General features: G+C 42.4%; 2 protein-coding genes across 3 annotated transcripts in view; one reads left to right on the top strand and one right to left on the bottom strand.

Moving 5' to 3' along the window:
- B3GAT2 (beta-1,3-glucuronyltransferase 2) overlaps window positions 1-23,203 on the top strand; it is a 60,070-nt gene extending 36,867 nt beyond the window's left edge. Inside the window, exons 3-4 of the mRNA XM_084623135.1 lie at window positions 22,062-22,210; window positions 22,301-23,203. Coding sequence (XP_084479261.1) covers window positions 22,062-22,210; window positions 22,301-22,387 — 236 coding nt within the window. The 3' untranslated portion in view covers window positions 22,388-23,203. The remainder of the gene's footprint in view (window positions 1-22,061; window positions 22,211-22,300) is intronic.
- Window positions 22,963-23,901, bottom strand: part of SMAP1 (small ArfGAP 1) — a 221,384-nt gene continuing 220,445 nt past the window's right edge. The window contains exon 11 of one of the 2 annotated variants that reach the window (XM_084623133.1): window positions 22,963-23,891. In XM_084623133.1, coding sequence (XP_084479259.1) covers window positions 23,757-23,891 — 135 coding nt within the window. In that variant the 3' untranslated portion in view covers window positions 22,963-23,756. The remainder of the gene's footprint in view (window positions 23,892-23,901) is intronic. The other variant, XM_084623134.1, reaches the window with a different exon arrangement.

Genomic DNA, 23,901 nt, shown 5'->3' with positions numbered 1-23,901 from the left:
GGTTTCCACCTTAGGGCTCTGAACCTCCGACGAGACTGCTCGGGTGTTATCCCCATTCTGACTCTCGCCTTGGATTTAAACAGTTCATACTTGTTCATGTGTTCTTTAGGCATTTCATCCGCCACCTCAGCTAAGGGTCCAGTGAGCTGTGGCCTCAGCTCTACCATGTATTGGTCTGTAGAGATGCTGTACCCAAGGCAGGCCCTTTCGAAGTTTTCTAAGAAGGCCTCAGTATCATCACCTGCCTTGTAGGTGGGGAACTTTCTGGGATGGGAAGTGGTACCTATAGAAGGATTGCTAGGGTTTGTTGGTATATTCTGTTGAGCCTTTACCTTCTCCATCTCCAGTGCATGCTTCCTCTCTTTTTCCTTCTCCTCCTCCACATGCTTCCTCTCTTTTTCCTTCTCCTCCACGTGCTTCCTTGCCTCCATTTCCCTCCTGTGGGCAGCCTCCTGTACCTCCTTCTCCAGCCCCATGAGTTCTGTCTTTCATGTTCCTTTTGTTTTTCCTGAGCCTGAAATCTGGCTAATTCCAGCCTTTGTTGAGCCGTGGATTTTGTCATCCTAAGCTCTCTGTTTTTAACTAACTTTACACCCGAGGTTTAGAAATAAACAAACAAAACTTGGCTGTAAAATTTTGCTGTGCTGGAATAGGATACCTATTCTCTGATAGTGATTGTCAACCTACAGAGAAAGACAATTCCCTTTGTCTCTGCTCTGGCCCCAAATCAAAGCAAAAAATCTCCAACTACTTGGAAACCGGCTTACCAGCAGCCTAAAGGAAAAAAAATTCCTTTTCAAACCGGTGCTCCTTGTAAAAAAAATCAAAATCCTAAAAAAAAACCCCTGCCACTTTTGTCTCCAGGCAAATGGGTAGAACACCCCCCCCCCCCCGTTTACTTTTAGGAAAAAAAAAACTCTGGCACCTGGCATTCCCAATCAATTTTGCAAACATTGGATTGTGTCTGGGTTGTGTGTTTTTTGTTTTGTTCATTTTTTTTGGAGGTTGGGGCCATGTTTGCTGGGTGGGGTTTGTGGTTGCTATAGTTATTGTGGTATAGTGTGTTCAAGAAGCTGCCATGGCTGCCAGTGTTATTTCTCTCTGATCAAAGCAGAAAGTTTTTTCCCACTGAAAATTCAAAGGCAGCAACCCTCAAGACTTGGAGCCACTTTTCTTTAAGCCCAGACCCTTGTGTCACCTGCAGATGGTTTCTTGAGGTTGACCTGGGATTCCTTCATATGGAAAAATGAGAGAGAGAATAGGTAATATGGGCAAAAAGCAACAATAGCAGAGTGAGGGAGGGAAGTGAATGAGAGTGGATTGTGAATGGTGTGCAGGAAAGTGGGAGTGGAGCAAGAGGAGAACAATGTGAGTCAAAGGAAAATGAGAGCAGGAAACCTGAAGAGAAAAAGAGGAGGCCAAGGAACGACAGAACAGGGAGAGCAAGATATTGGGCAGCACTTGGAGCAAAGCTGATAAGTACACACTTTAAAAGGGAGTTGTCCGCAGCAATGGGGTAGAAAATACAGTAAAGGGACTGGGACAAAAGCATGAATAGTGTTTCCCCTCCCCCAACTCTGTCCATTACAGGAAAAGACACTCCTTTCTCATTCAAAAAGTGGGGAGGCTGGCAGGAATGGGGAGCAAGGAATGTGGGCACTGTTCTCTCTACCCATTGAAACCTTTTGGCACATACCTGCCCCACTGCACAACAAGAACCCCTGTTTTTCATGTTAAAGCCTGGTTATCCTGTTAAAGAAAGTTGACCAAGGTTTCTGTTTTCAGCACATTAACCAGCTTCTAGAAAAACAAGAGCCACCATTGGAAATGTTTGCTACTGTCACTTACATCCAATATAGAGGGCCCATATTAGGTAGGGGTCAGAGGAGGTAAGAAAAGTAGAGCTACCTTTCAAGTTTTTCACTATATGTAACAAAAATAGAGGTACAGTGTAGTGTGGCACCAACAAACCCAGAGGACTTTTCAGCAGACGCTCCTAGGACAAGCTTTGCCTACCTTATTTTGCATCAAATATTATAGGATAGTTATTCTCTGTTGTAATCAGTCTCAGAGACCATCCGTATTTATTTAATATAGAATTTTACTCTCTTTAACTCTGGCAGTGCCTTGCATATCTTATAAAAAACAGAATGAAACTAGAGTTTGCACTGTGGAACATTTAAAGCCAGTGCTGTGATTTGAAGAGACTTAGTGGGAACTAATAAATAAAGCAAATAAAAGGTCTCATTAAATAAAACTAACCAAGCAAAAGTCCTGTATCCACACCCTGAAATTACCCAATGGGTTCACTTGGACCATGAAAGGGAACAAATTCAGTAGGCAAGATCCTGCCTCTTTCACCACTCCTTGAACGCAGACTTCCAGGCCTGGATCAGAGTGACTCAGTGGAGAGAGATAACAAAAAGAGGGGGTAGCTGTCTGCCTCTCAAATAGCTCAGTTCCACACCTTTTAGGGGTTTAAAAATTAATTCACAGACATAATTCATGCTTAAACAAGATTAAGGTTGTAAATATGTTACTTCTGGAAACAGATTTTCTTTTAAAAACCAGAAATTTTAGAAAGACTAGAAGTTCAAACTTAAGGTTACACTAAAATTAAATATGGAAATGGCTGCAACTCATGGCTGGTATTATCCCATTCCATCCAACCCGTGCACACTTCAGGCAGAGTCTAAAAACCCTCTATATCTTTTCATGTTGCTCAGACCTTGAGAGAGCAGCAAAGTCAGCAGTTTAGCCGTCCTTGACTATTTAGTCCTGTTTTTCTCATGTGATTAGATTTTTTTCTATTAGCTTCACAATATTTTGGAGATGTATTACCTTTGCATTTTTTTATATAATTTTTAAAGAAAAGACAAAAGAACAAAGAGGGGTAATAGAGAAATTTGTAACAATGCCTTCTCCAGCTCACACAAAAGATGACAAGGAGAGGATGCCACCATTAGCCAGGACTGCACTGAAGGCAGTTTCAAATAAGAAATGTGTTTTTCCCCAGTCATATAATGCTATGGGGCCATCAGAAACTTCCTTAAAGTTTATTTCTTTAGCAGTTCAGTCATTAGGATTAGGAAACATTGTTGACCAGTTCAGTTCAAAATTACCAAATTAATTTACATAGTTCTACAAATTAGTTCTACATTCCTTGGTCTGCTAGGGCAGCTTTGTTTCCTGGTGGATCTGGCTACTGGAGGATTCCCTTTCCATAGGGGAATCCTTGGCTGGTATAATGTCACCATGACAGTCCTATCACCTCCTCTTCTAGACCCTGCTGTAGGGGGCACAGCCAGGGCCAAGAGGGGTGTTGCTTGGGTTTCCCAGCAATCCTTTTGGCTTGGCATAGTGTTCTTGGGGTATCCAGGACTGGGAGTCACCTTGTTCACCTGACTCCAGTGAGAGGGAGTCTTACCCAGGGTGGCTGGGTGTCAGCTCCCTGACACCACCAGCCCTTCAGCCACTCAAGCACTCTCCTCTGGGCTATGCCAGCCCTGTCGGTCAACAAGAGGTACACCCCATTCTGAATAGCTTTGAAGTGTTCCCCTGTGATAACCAGCCTCTGACATTGGTTACTCACAGAAATCCCAGATCCTCTGTTCCCAAATATGCCATGTCACACCCCAGTTCTACCTTAAATCCCTGCTCCTGTATACCACACAGCACTTGTAACAAAACAAAAGACTGTTTATTTAAAGAAGTTTTGAGATTATACTAGAAACGAGAGTGTGGTGGAAACAAATGATTACAATATAAAACGCAAAATTGGGTCTACACTTATTAATAGTTATATTTCCTAGCTAATAAAGTAGGGTCCCCATCCCCCTCCCCCCCCACAAAGTTCGGCCTGTTGCAGAGGTAGCTGGAATCACAGGACTCAGGATCCATTTTTTTTTTTTCATGAGAACACCCTTCAGTGAATGGAGAGCTTGTGCCTTTCCCCACCCTCTGTTCTACTGAAACAGTCCTTTGTCTTTGTTCCTATAAAGGGTGATTCTCAGTCTGTTGAAATGTTCGGGTTTTTTTTTTTTTTTTTACCTCGAAGTGGTTTAGATTGTTTGCAGTTGTCTCTGATGTTTTGCAGTTGAAAACCTTGGGATGGAGCAAAGCTAGACAATTGTGCTTTGTATTATATCATTGGCTAACCATGGTAGGGTAACAACTCCTCCTGCTTGAATGAGCCATCATTGATGCTTATTATCCCCTGGTGACTTACTTTTATTTCAAGTCCATAAAGCAGAGGTGGGCAAACTACACCTGCAGGCCACATCCGGCGCTGTTCTACCCGGCCCTTGAGCTCCCGGCCAGGGAGTCTAGCCCCCGGTCCCACCCCTGCTGTCCCCCCTTCCCCACAGCCTCACCTCACTGTGCCACCATGCTCCTGTCAGGCAGTACAGCGATGGGGCTGCTAGCTCCTGCTGCTCTGAGTGGCATGGTAAGGGGGCAGGGAGTTGGATAAGGGGTAGGGGCTCCAGAGGAGCAGGCAGGGGACACGGAGCAGGGTGCAGAGGTTCTGGGGTGGGGCAGTCAGGGAGCAGGGGTTCTGCTGGGGGGCAGTCAGGGGATGGGGAACGGGGAGGGGGTTGGATAGGTGTGGGAGTCCCAGGGGGGCGGGGGGGGGGCTGTGGATAGGGGACTGGGCAGTCAGGGGACAGGGAGCAGGAAGGGTTGGATGGGGCAGGGGTTCTGATGGGGGCAGTCAGGGGGAGGAGGCCAGGCTGTTTAGGGAGGCACAGACTTTCCTACCTGGCCCTCCAGTTTTGCAACCCCGATGTGGCCCTCGGGCCAAAAAGTTTGCCCACCCCTGCCATAAAGCATACTTTATAAATACATTTATCTTTAAAGATTACCGTACATACATGTCACAAAGATTATGCATCTTGACAAGTTACAAGCGTACATGTTACTCTTATGGATAAACATCCTGCAAGACGTCTTTGGTGTGGTGAGTTCTTTCACAAAGAATGGGACTCTGCCAAGGAGCCTCTGTATTACACAATGCTACCTGAGGATTGGATTTCTAAAACCACCTTCCCTCCAGTCTTGGTTCAGTCTTTGAATACATTGAAAGAAAATATACATGCTAAAAGCACAAACATCATTAGTAGGGGTCTTATAAAGGATATGTCACACAGATATGTATGAGATTGAATAAGATTTATTATACTTGTGTGGAAATGTGAATTTATTAGGTTAAGGTTAATAAGGATAAATATCTGTATAATTGGAATGATTTATATTTTTTCAGTTAATGTTAAAAATTACTTTTTAAAATGGCAGTTTTCCAACATCTTTCCAAAGTAAACCACCACCACGTTAGGCTCTTAGATTTCCAGAGTATAGGTGAGTTGCATCATATGTGCATTTAACTTACGCAAATTCAACTATACATGCTCGGCAAAAAAAAGAAAAACAACAAGATACCTGTAAATAGTGTGGGCGATTCCACCCACCATTCCACTCAATGAGTGTGTGCCCCGTAGTGAGTGAGAGATGGGAGACGTGAATCTGCTGTTCCCTCAGTTGGTCTCATTCCCGCTTGCCTCTCATAGTGTGAGCATCTCACCATGCTGAGTGTGATTCTGCTGTTTAAAGATACATATTTTTCATACAACATGGCCCCTAAACGCAAGCCAACTACTTCATCTGGTGCTCAACCAAAGAAACATCCATCTGTTCCAATGCTGGAGGAAAAACTGGCTGTGTTGGACTTATTGAGAGATGGTATGTTGGTCTCCAACGTGGGGCGTAAATATGGCCGCAACGAATCTAGCATCCGTGCCATCAAGATTTGAGAGAGAGAAATTCGTCAAGCCGTGGCATCAAGTGCTCCAGTAACTGCTAAGGTGATGAGCCAGGTGCGTGATAAGAGTTTAGTGAAGATTGAAAAGGCATTAAACTTATGGCTGGAAGACATGAACTGTAAACGTGTGCCTATGGATAGCAACATGTTGCGAGAAAAGGCTCTTAGTCTCTACCTGCTGTTCAAACCTCCCGCTGAAGAGGGACAGCCTTCTGATGAGAAGGAATTCAAAGCCAGCCAAGGTTGGCTTAACAGTTTTAGGAACCACTTCAACCTCCAAAACGTGCAGACTATTGGTGAAGCTGCATCTGCCAATGAAGAGGCAGGAAAAGCCTACCCCGAACAATTAAAGAAAATCATAGAAGAAAAGGACTATCTTCTGGAACAAGTTTTTAATGCTGACGAGACTGGGCTCTTCTGGAATAAAATGCCCAACTGCACTTACATTTTGAAATCAGAAAGACAAGCCCCTGGCTTCAAAGTAGCTAAAGACAATGTGACTGTGTTGTTTTGTGGCAATGCGGCTGGGCATTTAATAAAGCCGGGCTTGCTCAACAGGGCTGCTAATCCCCGTGCCCTAAAAGGCAAGAACAAAAATCTTCTGCCTGTGTTCTGGCAATCAAATAAAAAGGCTTGGGTGACGGCAGCATTATTTCTGGATTGGTTCTACAAGTGTTTCATTCCGGAGGTCAAGAGGTACCTCGAAGAGAAAGGACTTGACTTTAAAGTGTTGCTGATCATAGACAATGCTCCTGTCGACCCTGCGGCACTCTGGTTTGCGATAACGACGTTGAAGTAGTCTTTATCCCCCCCAATACCACCGCATCCTCCAATGTCTTGACCAAGGCGTGATTAGCTGTTTCAAGGCCACGTACACAAGGCTTACGTCTTCACGGATACGTAGTGCTATGGATGCTGATCCCAATCTTAATGTGATGGTGTGTTGGAAGTCCTTCAACATTGCCGATTGCATCACTTATATTAAACAGGCAATGGATGCAGTCAAGCCTGAAACAGTCAATGCATGTTGGCGAAACCTATGGAAAGAATGTGTGAATGATTTTAAGGGTTTCCCGACCATTGACAAAGAAGTGAAACGCATTGTTCAGATGGCCAGGCAAGTGGGTGGTGATGGTTTCGTCAACATCCTTGAGGAAGAAATTGAAGAATTAATTGAGAGCCATAGAGAAACATTAACTAACGAAGAGTTAGAGGAATTGATAAAATCATCTATAGAAGACGAAGATGACGACAACGAACAGGAAGAGCCAGCAAGTTGGAATCTTCATAAATTTGAAGTGTTCCAAGCAGTGAAACACTTGAATGGTTTAATTTCTGAATATGATCCCTCTACGGAACGAAGCCTCAAAATCATACGTAGTATTACGGACGATTTGAGACCGTATCAAGAAATGTTTGAGCAGCTCAAGAGACAACAGCGACAGTTGCTGATCACCATGTTTTTCAAGGAAACACAACCAGCAGTAGATGAGCCTACGCAATCAACTTCTCGAGCTGAACCAGAGCCAATCACTTTGTCTACGACTTGCTCTCCGTCACCCAAGCTTTCTATCACCTCCATCTCCTGGATTGACCTCAAACCCTGACGACCCCCCGTAATTACCCCATCATTAAAAATACAGTACAGTAAAATTATATTTTGCATATGTACTCTTTATTATATACCGTACATTACTGTATACATTTATACATATTACTGTACAGGTTTGTATACACAAAACCATGTACAGTATACTGTACTCTATGGGCAATTGAAGGGATTTTCAAGGGTAATTTCGACTATACGCGATTTTCACCTTACGCGCTAACTTTAGAACCTAACCCCCACGTAAGATGCGACACCACTGTACACAAACTAATTCAGGAGTCTCTTTCTGTATTTTTAATTTCTAAATCTCTGGTTAATTTTGATCCCTAAGGGCAGGTCTACACATAAGGCGCTGCAGGGGCGCAGCTACAGCACTTTAGTGGCGACTCTACCTATGCTGATGGGAGAGCTTCTTCCATTGGCATACTTAATCCACCTCCATGAGAGGCGGTAGCTATATTGACAGGAGAAGCCCCCCCATCAACATAGCGCTGTCTATACCAGGAGTTAGGTCAGTGTAACTTAGTTGTTCTGGAGGGTAGATTTGTCAGACCTCTGAGCGACACAGTTATGCTGCTGCAAGTTCGTAGTGTGGACTTGGCCTGAAATGTAAACAATAATTTTCAGAATCATCTGGCTAAAATGAACTGACTTGAATGCTGCCTTATTGTAACCTTTGGATCTTATTCATATTACCAGAGAATGTTGTCAATGGTTTGGAAATGGAAAAACAAGAAATCTGTTATAATGACAAACAAGTTTATACATATTTAGACCTAACTGGCTAAAGGGAAAAATTGTTTGTGCTGTGTCATAAAAATAAAGGGAAGGGTAAACCCTAGCTGAGATTTGGGGGGCGTGTCATAAAAATAAAGGGAAGGGTAAACCCCTTTGAAATCCCTCCTGGCCAGGGGAAAGCTCCTCTCACCTGTAAAGGGTTAAGAAGCTAAAGGTAACCTCACTGGCACCTGACCAAAATGACCAATGAGGAGACAAGATACTTTCAAAAGCTGGGAGGAGGGAGAGAAACAAAGGGTCTGTGTCTGTCTATATGCTGGTTTCTGCAGGGGATAGACCAGGAATGGAGTCTTAGAACTTTTAGTAAGTAATCTAGCTAGGTATGTGTTAGATTATGATTTCTTTAAATGGCTGAGAAAAGAATTGTGCTGAATAGAATAACTATTTCTGTCTGTGTATCTTTTTTGTAACTTAAGGTTTTGCCTAGAGGGGTTCTCTATGTTTTTGAATCTAATTACCCTGTAAGATATCTACCATCCTGATTTTACAGGGGGGATTTCTTTATTTCTATTTACTTCTATTTTTTATTAAAAGTCTTCTTGTAAAAAACTGAATGCTTTTTCATTGTTCTCAGATCCAAGGGTTTGGGTCTGTGGTCACCTATGCAAATTGGTGAGGCTTTTTACCAAACCTTGTCCAGGAAGTGGGGTGCAAGGTTTTGGGAAGTATTTTGGGGGGAAGGACGCGTCCAAACAGCTCTTCCCCAGTAACCAGTATTAGTTTGGTGGTGGTAGCAGCCAGTCCAAGGACAACGGGGGTAATATTTTGTACCTTGGGGAAGTTTTGACCTAAGCTGGTAAAGATAAGCTTAGGAGGTTTTTCATGCAGGTCCCCACATCTGTACCCTAGAGTTCAGAGTGGGGGAGGAACCTTGACATGCTGTTAAAAGAATTTTCTGTGCTAAGATTTGCTGTCTGTTTTTTGTCAGCAGCCTTTGGGGTTTGATCCTGCTCCCAGTGACATAAGTGGGAGCTGTCCCATTTCCTTCAATAGAAGCCTGATTGGGTGCATACTCTCATTTAGTATTTGTTATGATTATGGCTATGTAGTTTAATTTTTGAATAGTCAAAAGGAAGAAGAAGGTGGAGTGAACCTGCAGATGAAAAATTTAGATGATTCACATGAGCCTCAGTTGTTTGATTTAAATGAAATTTGAATAATTTAAACAATTTATTTTTTTAAATTGAAACTGTTCTCAAAAATAGTATATCTGCATTTACTTTTATGGGGCTTAATTCCATATATGTCTTGCCATTAAATAACCAATTTAATTCAAATTTGACTAATATAAAAAGCAAGTTTGACTTAGTTTTTTCTATTGATCATTTGAATTGACACTGTATGACCCTGGAAGTAGTAACATTTAATTTTGTAGGCTTTTCTCTAAATAATCTGACAAATATAGAAAGCAGTTTTGACTTAGTTCTTTATAGGTTTCTTTGTATTAAAACTCTGATCAAGAGAGTAGTAAGTTTGCATTTACTTACCATCTTATTAAGAGAGTTTTAATTTTAATCTTGGAGGGCTTTTTTTTTTAAAATTATACATGGTTATTAAGGTTAAGTGCGATTTGATTTATAAAAAGGAAATTTTGATTGAGTTCTTTCGTATGGGTTATATTTTTATAAGACAAAATGAAATTCTTGAGCATTGTAAACCTCTTGGTCTAATAGATACTTTATTACTCAAGGTGTTCCAAGTACTTGGTGATGTTACTGTGTGTGTGTGTGTATTTTAGTCCATTACTGCATTGAATATTTATGGAATGTACTTGTCACTTTTTAAGTTACTGTTTTATTGATATGAAAGTAGAATTTTGCCCCTTTTTGCACCAACCTTTTGCACCATGGATGTAAACTGGAAAGAGTTATAAAAACTTTAAGAAGTCTTTAATATGTGGCTGCAAACATGAATCCAGTTATTCCTCTTTATTTGTGTAGTTTGCCTACATCGAAGTACGGTTACTCTCAGATATAAGATACCTGTTTTTTGTCCAGTCCTAGGAGGTTCATAGCGCTACAGTACAACACAGTATGGCAACAAATTTAAATTAAATATCCTACATACTTCTGTGGAAATGTTTATAATGATTATCCTGAAGGTGATCATTTTTAGTGAAGAGATGAAAAAAGTCTCACTGCATTTTCCAGTCACTGCTTATTGTTTGCTGTATCAGTGCTAAGGTGGGAATATTTTGGCTTAAGGATGCAACACTGATTTACATACTACAGTGCTGTACATCTCTCTGGTGATAAGAGTAAAATAGTCCAGAAAAATCACTTCTCAGTTTAATGAGTTACTGATCCAATAAAGATGTGCAAAATTTGGAGAGAAGTCCATCCACTAGTTTTGGCTAGTTCTGAGAGTGGTGATTGTCATGCTGTCTGGAGTGGCTCATGAGTGCGAGTACCAACCTCAGGGCAGACTATCAAGAAGCAGAGTACAAACTCTAAACTGATGGTATGTTCTATAATTAGATTTCACCAACCCAGTAACAAGTGTGAACTCCTAAAGCACTATAACAGTCTTACCATGGAGTCACAGACAGTCCCCTTGGGCAGTCCAATTATTTTACCACCCAGGCAAGCTGGACTAAATGATAGTTGGTTGCTATATTATAACAAAGATCACAAAATACTCATATTGCTCCCAGTCTCACTTACCCAGGTCAATTTGTATCTTAAATCTCACACCAAAGACCATGCTATAATAAACTAACTGAAGATTTATTAACTCGGAAAAGGCAATGAGAGAGTTATTACAAGGTTAGAGCAGACAAGCATATGTACACAAATGAGTTAAAGTCCATGGTTTTAAAAGGTGACAGAGTTGTAGTAATCTGTCAGCTCTGAATATCTTTTAGGGCTAACCCAGGTTGACCCTGGGGATCTCTGCTTCTGTTTCATAGCTCCAGCCCCTCAGAGTCCAAATGGCAAAAGAGATGAAAAAATTTGTCAGTTATTTTTATTCCCTTCTTCCAGAATTCAAGCTGGTGAGCCCTTTTAGCTTCTTCATGGGTATGAAGGGGCAATTAACAGTCTTCGTATTGTGATGTCCCACAATGACCCATTTAGTTTTGATAGGCCTTCTTGATGGTTAGGAGACAATCCCTCCTGACTGAGCTCACAGTTTCAGAGTAAACTGTTTTTTACAGTCAAAGCAAAAACTCAAATATTCTTATATTATGTGATAAAGTGAGATTAGTGCATGCAGCAACTTACAAACATTTCATAATGCCTAAACACATTGTTTCACTTGTGTTAGTATGGTTAAGATTGGTATCAGACTTAGACTGGTGTACAGCAATGAATTTGGCTGGGGCTTAAAGACTTGGCAAGAGCTGGCATTTGGTCTGCCAGCCTCACAGTGACTGATCCAAAAACAAAGTTACTTTTGTAACATTTGAGGTTTTAAGTGTAACCTTGTCTTTTAACTTCCAGGCTAGCATTTGCTCTCTCTCTCTCTCTTTTTTGTTGTTGTTGTTGTTCCAATTGCAGTCAATATCCTTTTAAGTTTTGCAGTATTACTTAGACCAGTGGTTCTCCACCTATCTACCATTGTGGGCTGGATCCAATACTACCTGTATGTCCCTGAGGATGTCAAATGAGCCGCGGCTGTGTGCTGATTGGGCCACAAGCTGAGAACCACTGACTTAGACTGTTTCCTTGTTTGAGTGGGATCATCACCCCTCCTGACCCTATAATCTGTTTCTGATTCATAGATGTGGAGACCTTTCTGAAATCTGTCTCTTTGTACATTATTGAAAAGATATAGGTGCTTCAGAGAGAATCTTGATCTTGGTTGATGATCATAGTAAGTGCAGTGGATACAGAAGAAAAGCTCTAGAGGAGCATCCTGTAGAATTTGGTCCACTGTAGTACATTTATACAGTAGGCATTCATCACCAATATATACTTAGGAGGAATTGGATTGTGGATTCAGAGGAACATTGAGTCTGCCTTATGCCTTTGGTAACTGCTGTTTTCACTGCTTTGAGATGAGTTACATTGTGACTTACATTGTGTATTTCTCTGCATCCCAGATGAATAATTGTTTCCTTTTAAACAATGAACTGGGTCGGTTTATCATGAAGCCAGATTCCTCTAGTACTTATCCTGTCTGTAGGGTATCTACTTGAACCATTTATGTGGATGGGTCCTGGACTAGGAGGTCCTCTATAGGGGCAGATATGAATCCCTTTCTGCCTATGCACTAAAATACTTGTTTGTTATGGTTTATATTCCCTTTTATTAGGCAATTTACCCAAAGACTCAGTCACTACTTTTGTCTATAAGCTTCTTCAAAAAGTTTGAAGCATATTGTGCTCCTGCCAGGAGCTGGTTGGATGTGTGTTCCAGGAACAAAACCACATAGGTTTATATTACTGTCAATAGACCTAGCTGAGGAATATAAAGCATCCAGGATAAACAATGTAGCTAGTGATTTGTTTTAGCTTATTTCTAGCTCAAGAGTTTTTGATCTTCTTCGGGAGGAAGTTGGATGAGTCTTCTAATGCCAGGCTAGCTCAAGGAAAGCAGATGAATTCTCAGGGGGACATTAGCATTGATGTAGTAGTTGCATTAAGATGAATCCACTCACCTGTCTGTAGACCACAAGAGTCACTGGATAGACTATAAAAAGGAGGACTTGTGGCACCTTAGAGACTAACAAATTTATTTGAGTATAAGCTTTCATGAGCTACAGCTCACTTCATCGGATGCATTCAGTGGAAAATACAGTGGGGAGATTTATATACAGAGAACACGAAACAATGGGTGTTACCATACACACTGTAACGAGAGTCATTACTTAAGGTGAGCTATTACCAGCAGGAGAGCGGGGGGGGGAGAGGAACATTTTGCAGTGATAATCAAGGTGGACCATTTCCAGTAGTTGACAAGAACGTCTGAGGAACAGCAGGGGGTGGGGGGAATAAACATGGGGAAATGAATTTGAGCTCTCTGTCCATTGTGCGACAGACGTTGAATTTTGCTGGAGTCTCCTGAGGCTTGAAGAGCTGGCATTTCTCAGGCTTTGCTTTATTGTGAGATCTGTGATGTACGAAGGCCTTGGTTATGATGGTTCTACTGAGGCAGAGGAGAACAGACTTTTGTTTTAGTGACCATTGGTTTGGAGTGGGGGCCCTGCAATCTATGGTATCCTTGGTCAGAGTCTGAAAGAGCCCTTGCCAAAGTTAAGACAATCAGAATGAAAGTAAAAGCCCACCCCCAAAGTAACCTACCATAGTGGATACCAAACCTAAACAAAAACACCTTTTCTCACAAACAGCATTAATTGTGACTCTCCCCTCCCAAAAGCCTGGGTTTTTTTGTTTGTTTTGGCTTTAATCTCTAAAGGCCAACAGTTTAAGGAATTAGTAGGTCCCGCAGCTGAAGGCCTTCCTCATGGTAAGCATCCTGTCAGCAGGGGTGTCTCCCTTTTGAATGGTTAGCATTCCAGCTCAAGCCCCTCCACTTGAAGCACTTTGGTACGAGGAAAAGGGTAGTCTCTGAAGTAGGCAGGTTCCAAGCCACTGAATGCTTTTTACAGGTAAAAATCAATACCGACTGGAAACCAAGTGGTAGCAAGTGCAGGTCACAAAACTCTGGTGTTAGATACTTAAGGTATAATAAACAGGCTACTGCTTTCTGTATGACTTTCGGTTTCCAGGCTGACTTAGGTGCAGCCCCATCAGGAGTTTATAGAATAATCTAATGTTGAGGTGACAAAGGCATGGATCCCAGTAGCAACGTCTTCATCCAAGAAAATCAGTCACAGTCTCTTGGCTAGACAAGGATGGGAAAAATGTTCATGGAGGCTGCTGCTATGTGATCATTTTAAGAGCTGCTGGGGATCTAACACAACTCCTAGAATGTGAACAAGTAGTAGAAACAGCACCTCAGCAAGAAGGGCAGGTATAATTCCTTGGTGTATCTAATTGCTTTCCCACATAACTTCAGTCTTATCCCAATAGGCCTTCAGACAGCTAGCTATCATGCATGGCCCAGGTGTTCAACTGTACTGGCTGGGCTGATGTGGAGAGAGCTGGATGTCAACACTGAGCAGGAGGGAGGCAATATGAAATCCTGTGAAACTCCACACAGCAGCAGTCCTAGGAATGAAAAGTAATTGCCTAACACAACCCTGTGGAATTACTCAATAAGGAAAGAATGGAACTGTCCAAGAGCAAGCACTGCCCTGACAGGTACTGCTAAGCAATGTTCTCCTGCTTTGGTGCACACACACAAGCCTGGAATTCCTGGCTGGAACCACCCGAAGAACTACTTCAGTTTCCAGCAAACAAGTAAATCCACTTAGAGGGCGATAGAGTAAAATGGAAGAACATCATCAAAGTAACACCTGGAGTAATTTTAGGGAAGCTTTAGATGTCTGCTTTACAAAACTCATGATGTCCATCTGTAACACACAAAGAAAATGTACATCCTTGGATTAAAAAAAAGAGAAGGAGAATGCTTCTAATTGAAGCAGCATTACAAAACCCTGTTACCAACATATCTGCTTTAGTAGTGCTGCCATGACAGTACTCGCTGCAGTCTGCAGTGAATTTAAGCGCTTAGCTTGTGAATCTCCAAAGCTGGATGGACCTGAGGCTGCTGTTGTATCCAAACGTGGGTGGAATGAGCTGTAGTGTGATGTTCTACTGATGGGCATTCCCACCATGGAAAGCCCTGGGCCATTTCTCAAAGATGCTATTTTCATGTATTTTGCTTAGAGGCTAAGCCAGGGATGAATGTTTTCAGTGCCAGATTTATTTATTTTTAAAACCCTAATCTGCTCTTTAAAAGAAGCTGTCCTGCTGTGGAATGAGATGGGTTTTTTTGCAGGGAGATAAGGGCTAGGCTGAAGCCCATAACCAACATTAAGGTTTTTACTTCTAACCAACTTTCAAATCTATGAGCGTATGTTGCCTTATTTCCTAGGCTTGGGTAAGTCTGGTTTTGGAAGCCAGAGAATCTCTGAGGTTGGGATACTGCTCTTAAAGAGAGTACATGCAAGTTACTTTAGAGCTGATAAGCTTTTTGTGGTGCTTGTTCCTTGAAAGCTACTCAGAAAGAATGTTGTCAGTCAGGAGTTAATTTTCTCATCTGTGATAACGGCTAGCAGTGTAACCACTGCCACTAAGGAGCTAACATTCACAACTGCTTGCTTTAAACAAAGGGATTTGTGTGTATCCACAGATTAATCTAAGCAGCAAATGCTGTGCAGAATAACAATTTACTTTATAACTTCCCACAGAAAAGCAGCACTGGCTGGGCAAATTGTTAGAAATGTATTCTTTAACTAGACAATAATAAACATAACATGTTCTTGAATCCACTAGGGTGTATACACATTTATATAATTTTTTTCTTTCAATATTCAGGAAAAGTGAATGTCTTCATTTATGACAATAGGCCTGCTTCCTTGGTTAAGTCTTACTGGTGAGAAGGACTTCAGTCTTTTTCTCAGCTATAGAGCCATTTACTTTCTGCCCTTACAGAACTAAAGACAAATGAAGGGAAAAAATGAATTTGCCTACTCAGGCCTTGTCTACATAGAATCATAGATTTTAAGGTCAGAAGGGACCATTATGATAGTCTAGTCTGACCTGCACAATGCAGGCACAGAATCTCACCCACCAACCCCTGTAACAAACCCCGAACGTATGTCTGAGCTGCTGAAGTCCTCAGGTCGTGGTTTAAAGACTTTAAGGTACAGGGAATCCTCCAGTAAGTGACCCATGCCCCACACTGCAGAGGAAGGCAAAGAAACCCCATGGCCTCTGCCAATCTGCCCTGGCGCTTTAGTCCACACGAGAGGGCTGTAAATTTCAGTGCACATGAGCATGTTGTGTGCTAACTCGCCAGTATGGACTCTGATGGTGCTCACTAAAAGTTCCTTAGTGTGTGTGATGTAGCTCTGTTTGAAACAGCACTATGTTAACCTGCATCATGTAGAGAAGCTCTCAGATTGTCTATACAATTAAGATTGAGTGGAGAGGCCAAAAATATGTTTAGCAGAAAGGGGAACCAAGTTAACAGTTGACAGCAAAGGTAACCTTGAAGAAAAATTCTAGTGTTTTTCAGAATAGCACTTTCAGTGATAGAGGAAGTGTATGGATGGGGGAATAGAGTCCAGTTTTGAGGCTGCTACCTTATGCTGCAGGACACTGCGCTATCTTGCCTCCTTCTTCCCCTTCCAGACTGAGGTGGCAGGAGGCTGCATTCACATGGTTACTGGGACAGACTGAAGTCCAGAATCCTGTCTTCCAACAGTGGCCAGTGACAGGTGCGATGGCTGTGTCAGCCTTGGCTCCCTGCCCACCCATGGGATCTGTCTAAGTGAGGGGGAATAGGCCAAGCTAGATTCGGGGAACTCAGTTAAGCCAGTTGTGGGGATGTAACCTGTTGGCAGCCCAAAAGTTTCTCCTCTGGGATTTAGAAATAGGGAGTAATCGTAGCAGTAGGGGTAAGAACTGGATTGGGAGGGGAGTAAGGAAAACTGTAATAGGGTCATTAGTGGGCTGGATTGCCCACTAGTTAATGCCCACCCACTTGCAGGGGCAGTGGTAGGGGAGCCTGGGCTCTGACCCAGGGCTCTAGTGGGGTCAAGAGTTGCTAGGGCTTCCTTCTTGATAACTAAGTAGACTACCTCCGATGGAAACAACTTCCTGCTAAGAGAGAGAACTGGGTGTTCTCCTCCTAAAGGTTCCTGAGATAACACTGCTCTGTGTCTGACATCAAACAGTCTGTTTGGAGATTAAAGAGCTTTGAGAAGTCTGGGTGGAATAGTACTGGTTCCCAGGTCAACCGGTCTTGTAGTGTCCTGATCACCTTGTCACAGCTTTTGGGCTACTGGACCCTTTTGCATGCAGTGTCTTTTACCATGTCTATCAAAGAGGCAATGACAATGGCGGTTTGGTATGAACCGTTGATAGCACGCTGCTGTTCTCCGAAACTGCTGTACTTGTCTCTTGGTGGAAGGGATGGGCAACCTGCTAAGGCCTGAACTTGGTCCACCAAAAGTCATAGCCACCTCTTTCTCCCCGCCACAGCATACCCCAGGGTAGGTGACTTCTGGGGTGGCGAGTTAACACTTGGTTGGGGTAGTTGTCAACAGTAGCAGCGCTCCGGCTCGGCGGGGACCTTCACTCGCTCCCAGTCCTCGGCAGCATTTCGGCAGCAGGAGCCTTCAGTGCCCCTGAGGATCCGGAGCGCCACCCGGTGAGTAAAAGCAGGTGGCACCTTTTTTTGCACCTCTCTGAGAGCCTGTAATACTGCCATCATGTGCTTCATGTGTTCAGCTCAGCTTTCGCTGTAGATTATGTCAATGTAGTATGCCCCGTGTGGTCGTAACATTCTATCCATCAGTTGCTGGAAAGTGGCAGTGGCCCCATAACATTTAAACTGGTACAGCCTTCATAGTGTGGAGAACGTGCTTTTTTTTCCCCTTTAGATTCAGGTGTCCAGGGGATTTGCCAGTTTCCCTTGGTCAAGGTTCAATATTTACTTAGTGGGTCAACCCTAAACATGGGGTATGCACTGAATTTTGAAATGGTGTTTATCTTTCAGAAGTTGATACAGAACTGTCACCCCATCCAGCTGGGATTCCTCCACTCTATGTGACTCTTTGATAACTCCCTAGTTCTATCATGGCCTGGAGTTCCTGGTGAATGGTCTCCCACATATTCCTTGGGAATGGCCATGGGCTCTCATGTGTCTTCCTCCCTTGTTTGGCATCTATGTGGTGGAATATCAGGTGGGTTCACCCGGGTACCACTGAAAACACCTTGGCGAATCACCAACTGGCAAATTTGTTACTCTGATTCAGGCTGCAGACCCTTTCCTACAGGTACTGAGACAGCCTTATGGTGCTGTGGCCTGAGATTCCAAGCTCTGGCCTGGGGAAGAAACTGGGTGACAAGGAGGCCCTCTTATCCTTTGCAGACCTTCAACAAGTTGATGTGATACACCTGGGTAGACTGCCTTTACCCAGGTTGCTGGATCTCATAATCAACCTCACCAACCCATTTCACCACTCTGAATTGGCCTTGGCATCAAGCCAAGAATTTGGATTCTGAGGTTGGCAGCTGGAGTAACATTCGGTCTCCGGGCTGGAACTTGTGTAGTTGGGCCGTTTTGTTATAGGCTTCTTGCTGTGTGTATTGTGCCTTCTGTATGTTTTCTCTTGTGAACTCCCCCAGGGTCTTCAACTTGTCCTACAGCTGTATAACACATCACGGTGTTGTTCGCCCTGGTGCGTTGCTCTTCCCGTTTCCTGGAGGAAGTCCATAATTCCCCTTGTCTGCCTCCCATATAGTAATTGAAACGGGAAGAACCTTGTGGATGGTGAACAGGAGAGTGGGGATCAGGCGGTCCCCGTGTCAGGGTTTGGTGGTCACAAACTTTTTCAGCATGTTCTTCAATGTTTTGTTAAACTACTTGACCAGCCCATCAGATTGTGGAAGGCACACTGACATCTTTAAGGACTTGACCTTCATTAGGTCACACAGCTCCATCAGTTGTGAGGTGAAATTTGTCCTTGGTCTGTCAATATTTCTTTCAGGTTCCCCATCCCGGCAAATACTTTTGGAGTTCAGTAGCAATGAGAGCCATTGTTGCTGACTGGATGGGAATGGCCTGGGGGGATCTGGCGGCATAGTCCAAGACTACAAGTATGCATATGTGCCCTGCTGCGGACTTCTCTAACAGGCTCATCATGTTTATACCTATTCGCTTGAAGGGCACTCTCACAATGGGTAGTGTTAGCTGGGGGACCGTCTTTTGGCCCTTCCACTGGCATTCTGGGCATAAGGCACAATAGTCTCCCATCTCCAGGTGGATGCCTGGCCAGTAGAATCTCAGGGTCACCCATCAAGCATCTTCTCTCTTCACAAGTGACCCCCATTGTATTGACTGTATTGGACAACTGTAGTACCCTCCTTTGAAGCTTCCTCAGTACTAGGAGTTGCATTCTGACCTTTCCCATTCTAGGATCCTTCATCGCCCGGTATGCCCTCTCACCTATTCAAAATGGGGCCACTGTTTCCACAGCTGGGGGTCCAGTAGTTTGCTGTCTGCACAGGCAAGCTGCTCATAAACCTCTTTCAGTGTGGGGTTGTTCTTTGTTAGTCCACAAAGTCCCCCTCATTAAAAAGTAGGTCTTCAGCAAACTATGGCAGCGGCAAGCCCCTATGGCCCCAGTTGGATCAGGGGACATATCCTGCACCCATGGGGAGGGTCTTTCTTCATCTTCCTTTGATCCCCCTTCTTTCCAAGGCTCCCTCTTGGCCACTGCAGCTGTTTCCTGCCTTCTTGGGTCTTCCAGCTCCACTTTCTCCAATGAAGTGCCTGCCACTCTTTGACCACTTCTTTGAAGAACTTCCATTCATGCCCAAGTATGACCCAACAGGGCAGGTCTTTTGCCACTGCAGCCTGTAATGTTTCCATGTGTTCTTGCATGGTCAGCCGTACGTCTCTCATTGGGTAGGGTCAGATGTCCCCATAGATACCCTGGAGGTCAGTTTACATCCTCAGCTTTACTTCCTGTCCCCCTAGCCTCTCCCAGACTAAGATCTGGCTACAGCCTGAGTCTATCAGCCCCTGTACAGACACTCCATTTGCTTGTATAGGGACCAACATCTTCCCAGGGCCCCTATTTCAAGCTCTATTATTGGCTGTCCAGGCCTGCCCATAATTACAATCCACCAACAAGCAGTCCTTTCTGAAATATTCTTGCTGACCACATGCAAAACAGCTCCGAAAAGGAGGAATTGGTTTTTTATTAGGTTCTCCCAAGGGAGGGAAATCCCCTTGGATAAGATTACTTGGCCCAGCCAGGCAGGGCTCTCCTGGTTATTAGGGGTGGATTTGCATGTTTTTCTCTTAGCTTTTGTGCGCATGCATGTCCCCCGCCCCCACTAAGGTTGTACATCCAAGTTCTCCCAGTTACCCGTTGGTGTTCGCTTATCAGTGCTTCTGGAGGACTCAGGGCACATAGGACTGACTTTCGGTGTTTCAGCCTCTGGCCCAAGAAACATCAGGTAATTCTCTGACAATACTGCATCTGCCAATGTTTCTGGGCGATATCTCACAACCCATTTGCATCCCCCCACTGGAAGGATTCAGGCAAACTGTTCTATGACCACCTTTTCTGTCACCTGAACCCTAGTACATCCCTCTGGCTGGAGCCATTGCTAGCAGTGTTCCGTCAGGCTCTGAGTGACTACCCGTGGCCGGGGGGGAAGAGACTTCTCAAAGCAGAACTGTTGATGGTAGGTTTCTAGTGAGATATTTAAGGTGTCCATGATGACTGCTTTGACATACAGCAAACAGCCATTACCTATGACTAATGACTCAAACGATCAGAAATGATTCTGAAGTTTAACACTTCAGGCAGTGAGGAAATTAAGGTTTTGCCTATTGAGAGAGATAGGGGATCCTTTATTTTTGCACCTCTGTAACCTAGGTAAGAAGGTGGGGGAAGGACAGATGTATATGGAAAGGATTGAAACGATAAACTGCCTAAAACTTTGTGCCCAGAACTATTCAAGGTGTTCAGAAAACAAACTGTTTTACCTGAATCAGTTTCAGAATGGCTTTACAAGCTGTACTATTTTTAGCTCTCCCGTGTTGGTACTTGACTTGACTTGCTAAAGTGGAGACCATCTATTTTCAGGTCTAACTCAAGTACTTGCAAGATGGCAACAACAGCACTTAGAAGCTGTTTTGCATGTGATGCATGAAAATATTTCCTTTTTATTCAGTTGCAGTTTCATGTCTAAAAATGATGCTGCACTAAAGGGACCTGATAAGATACTAGAGTTCCCTCAGATACAATAATTTCAAAGACTATCCCTGCAGGATTATTGTAGTAGAAAATGGGAGTAAAGTTTACATTTCAGACTCTTTGCAGCATTAAACAGTTCTTGCCAGTATTCCAGAACAGATTTCAAAATTATGTTGTGACTCCTTTGAGAAAAATACAATGGCCACCATTCCAAACTGCCCTTGAGGAGCATCGTATTGGTAAATGTAACAGGTCTGTTAATGGATGCCTTAGACTGAGCATCTGTAATTTCTTTTTCCTGTAGGTGTGTTGCCCTTGTGTTGAATAATGTTTTTCAAAAACTGGCCAGCTCATATTATAAACACACGTCAGACTCCTTAGTCCTAAAACTTGTCAGTTGGCTTGTGTTAGGTTAGGTGACTACAAACTGGAGATCTGTGGATATTTCTTTAATAAAAAAGAAACTTAACACAAATGATATAAATTATAATGCCAAAATCAATCTAAATTTACTTGCCTTCCAACAACAGAGTTCAATTGGAGATCCTAATCTTCAGTAACTAAAAAAAGCTGTCAGGTCAGAGAAGACACCGAGCTGCTGTGGCTTAGTCTTCCTGTTTTAACTCACCTTTATGTTTGAGGTGGAAGCGTTTATAGCACGTGTGAATTCCTAACATTTGTATTAGCTATTGGTTTATATTTGCCAAGACAATGAAAAATAAGAGAAAGTATTGATTTTTGAGAGAGCACAGTTAATCAGCTAAAAGAAAATATAAAAACAAAACTGATTTTGTTGCACCATAGGCAGTTGGTATAAACATGCAGAAATTAAGCGATACAGACAATTTCACAGCAAAAAGCAATCAATTTCATCAGTAGGTTTTAGTCAACAATTGTAAGGTATGTAAAAGTCTACCCAAATGATACATAGGAATATAAAACAACAAATATGCAAGTTCTTAACTAAGGGATTGGAAGATTTTCAGATTTAAATGACAGCCATGTAAACAGTTAAAAGTTTAATTTTTTATTTTAAAAATTGTCTTAAAGGATTTGCTGTGAGCCTTCAAGTGATTCTGTCAAACCCTAAAGCTGTATTCAAACGCCGTGGGTCTCAACCAGGAATGCAAGAATCTGATTTTCTGAACCAGATAACGACTGTGGAGGAGCTGGAACCAAAAGCAAACAATTGCACAAAGGTACTAACTAATTCCACTACCATTGCAGAGTACTTACAGCTATCTGTGTAGATTACCCAATACTGCACTAATTAACCTTCTGTTTTTTAGGTTCTTGTATGGCACACTCGAACAGAAAAGGTAAATCTAGGTAATGAGCCAAAATACCACCTAGACACAGTTAAAATTGAGGTATGATCTGGAGATATAACTGTGTGGGACATACTGTATAGGAAATGGATGTGGCTGAAGATGCCTGACTTCAGTCAATTAAGAATTCAAGCAGCGTACAATCTACCACTCTGCAACATCCTGCACTAGTCATCTGATGGACTTCTGTGCAAACAAAAATTTGTCAGATAAGCAAATCTGATATCTTAAGAGACATAACATCTTTTGTCTTGTTTTGCATGCATTTCTCAGCTTGGTATCACTGAACTGAAATATAAGCATTTGTTTTAAGAGTTTCCACATAGTAATACCAATCAAGACTGAAACAACTGAAGTGCAACATTTTGAAAAACGAGGAGTCCTTGTGGCACCTTACACGGCTACCACACTGAAACATTTTCAAAAACATTTATCCAACTTAATTGATGGAATTATTATAAACTGGTTTTAGATCGCAAAATACTAGTCACCAGAAATATTTGTTAAAAGCGTTTTTCTTGTATTAAACAACTTTCTTGAAGTCACTGTGACAAGGTAAATCATACAGTATGAAATAAAAACCACACAATGGTTTATGGCTTTATCTTTTTAATATAGGGAAATAACATTTTATCAATACGAGGCACCATAAAATGTAAACACAATTACTGTCAAACCTGGATATATCTGCAAGGACAAAAAGTATCCGTATGTGATGAGTTACCCTGTATGCATATTGTGCAATAAGTTCTTTATATTAGCACTATGTATACACCTATGGAGCCAAATTGCATGTTTTGTCACAGGAAACTCAAATGGATCAAATATTCATGTTTTAAAAGAATAAACTAAAAATGTGTGGAACTACAGTAATATCCAGGTTTATCTTGCTTTCACTAACCATGTTCCCTGTTAAGCACACCATAGTAACATCACAGTGAAATGAATGATAAAACACAGTATGTTTGATACATTAAAAACATTATTCAGTGATACATTTACATTCTATTTATATGATTAAACATTTGGTTCATACAGTACCTTCTACAAGGATTACTGGGTAATTTGGGGGGCAAGGTTTATATATTTAGAGATATTACTAACATGATAGCTATGTCCCTTATAGGCAAACGTTTGATCTATAATTTTGAGAAAAAAATTGAGTATGCAATTGGTAAAGCAGCTTCTTGATATGGTTTATGAAATCAAATGTACTGGAATATGAAAGAGCTGCCAATGATATATAAATGTATTTTCAATCTGCTTTCCACCACATCAAATTTAAATCAATACAGACCACAACATGGTCAGTTAGATAACTTCTTAATGTGAACAACTGGGAGAAAAGAAAAAGAATAAATGCATTTGAGCAAGGAATGTCAAGTGACTGTTCTGCATGAAACTTCTGTTGCAATTTTCATTTCCACAGTTGTGTGCTGAGAGTCTGACCCGAAGAGCTTCCTGTCCATCCTGCCACTGTATTGGGGGGCTGGCCAAAGCCCATCACATTGCTGGAACTATTGAGATTCATGCCAGCCATTTGCTGATTCATCTGTGAAATG

This window comes from Lepidochelys olivacea, assembly GCF_965140295.1.
Source record: "Lepidochelys olivacea isolate rLepOli2 genome assembly, chromosome: 3".
Lineage (NCBI taxonomy): Eukaryota > Metazoa > Chordata > Testudines > Cheloniidae > Lepidochelys > Lepidochelys olivacea.
Note: the sequence above shows the minus strand (reverse complement) of the source record. Positions and strands in the feature narration are given on the sequence as shown.